This window comes from Centropristis striata, chromosome 7, assembly GCF_030273125.1.
Source record: "Centropristis striata isolate RG_2023a ecotype Rhode Island chromosome 7, C.striata_1.0, whole genome shotgun sequence".
In the NCBI taxonomy this organism is placed as follows: Eukaryota; Metazoa; Chordata; class Actinopteri; order Perciformes; family Serranidae; genus Centropristis; species Centropristis striata.
This window is the reverse complement of record NC_081523.1, coordinates 23,733,922-23,735,734: the sequence shown is the minus strand read 5'-3', so window position 1 is coordinate 23,735,734 and position 1,813 is coordinate 23,733,922. Positions and strand designations below refer to the sequence as shown.

Here is a 1,813-nt window from a genome sequence, read left to right as displayed (position 1 = left end):
GGTCTTCTGCATTTTGTGGAACAAAATTTAACACAGATAGTCATGGTCCCCAGAGGATGAATCTCCATGACTTGTGGGATCGCGTATATTTTCATCAGCACCGTGACAGATTGAAAATAGTGAACCCATGTGAACAAAAGATAGATATTTTGTCCTAAGATAAGTTTACAATGTCATGTTACAATTAGATGTGATTTTTTTACTTGAAACTTCAGATCTTAAAACATGTCTCTGCATATTAGGGGTTATGTAACAGATATCTTGTACCTAGCACAACATCACAGGCTGTTTGCTATTTAAGACCGGGGACATGTTAAACAGCCTTTCCTAGTCAGGATTAGATCATTACATCCACACTTCAAACAAGTCAGACTATAGATTTTAAATCTCAATGTAAGATCATATCACTAAAAGAAATTGAGTTTTTGCAGTGCAGTGTCATATTGAAGTTGTTTATTCTTCTTCAGTTGTACAAATTAAGTCAGGAAAAAGTACAGCGTAGAATTAACAAAAATCCAGAGCTTTAGAGGAAGAGTGTGAAGATGGCTGAGGATACCAGCAGGAGGATGGCACTGGGACCAGTTGGTATGGCACTGTTACATAGGTTCCCTTCACAACAAGCAATGGGATCTACACATGCTAAGCTGTTTTGGCAGCCCTTGGTAACTATGTTATAACCTGCAAAAGAAATCAGGGAAACACTCAGGAACAACTTCAGTTTGTAGTATTTAGAGAAACTTGTAATGTGAAAGTAAACTTACCGTCTATTCTAAGAGAGAAACAACGGTTGAAGAGAACAGAACAAGATTTGGTGTCTGTGCAGGATTTAGGGTCGGTGGCTGTGCATGTGTAGCATCTTAATCCACATGCTGAACAGTTTGCAACACATAAGGAGGAAGGACAGAATATGAGGAAATGGAGACAGGATATGGCATTTAACAAGAACTGGTGCAGCCAGTAGCAGGGCATGCTGTTGGCCTACTGACTGCAAACTATCTGCTGTTTTATAACATCATCATTGCTACTGACTGCAAACTGCTCGTACGGGGTAATTTACTCTCTTTTCAACATCCTGAGGTTAACAAGTAAAGACTACAGGAAGAACGACTTTGACACACAACAACCATAAAATTACATATTGCAAAGCAGGAAACAAATTATATGTTAATTTCCTGCTCTCGTAACTAATAGACAAATTCTGACACACTTTCCTTTTAGCTTTTAGAATAACCTTCAAACATTTGTACTAATTTAATTTCTTTAAGTCACAAAGTTCAGTCAATGCCCATCTCTGTCTGTCTGTCTGTTTGTCTGTCTGTCTGTCTGTCTGTCTGTCTGTCTATCTATCTATCTGTTCTTACCTGCAGACAGAGTCATAAACAAGATGAGAGCTCCATAAAGCTGCATCGTGAACAGAGAGAAAAACAGATTGTTAACCAGCCGAGTGAAAGGAGAACTGGAGGAAGACTTCCTCTTTTAGGCCAGCTTTTCTTTCTTTGCAGTACTTGAGAATTTGCATTCCCTCACAAAGCCTCCTCCCAACTGACCTGAATAATGTCACTCCTAAAGTAACCTCATTATCCTGGAGAAAACCATGAACTTTTTGGGACAAGAAGACAAAAACTTAATGTTGTTGATAAACTATGAGATCGTCTTTAGTTGCAAAAATTGACAATAAATGTACACAATGTAGGCTACTGTGTTAGAAAAATTGCATGAGGAAACCTTGAAAATTGATAATCTGTCACTAACAGAAAAAACCTCACCATTTTTCTGCGCAGTTCGTTGATGGGGAAATGAAGAGCTGGAGACG

The 1,813-nt window shown here is 38.5% G+C and overlaps 1 protein-coding gene across 1 annotated transcript; it reads right to left on the bottom strand.

Annotated features, from left to right (window-relative positions):
• Positions 1–431: 431 nt before the first annotated feature.
• Positions 432–1,512, bottom strand: LOC131975177 (prostate stem cell antigen-like). The gene is made up of 3 exons (XM_059337759.1): positions 1,362–1,512; positions 762–869; positions 432–678 (listed from the first exon to the last, which is right to left on the bottom strand). The coding sequence occupies exons 1-3, from the start codon at positions 1,405–1,407 to the stop codon at positions 524–526; spliced, it is 309 nt and encodes a 102-aa protein (XP_059193742.1). The 5' UTR covers positions 1,408–1,512; the 3' UTR covers positions 432–523.
• Between the last annotated feature and the right edge of the window lie 301 nt (positions 1,513–1,813).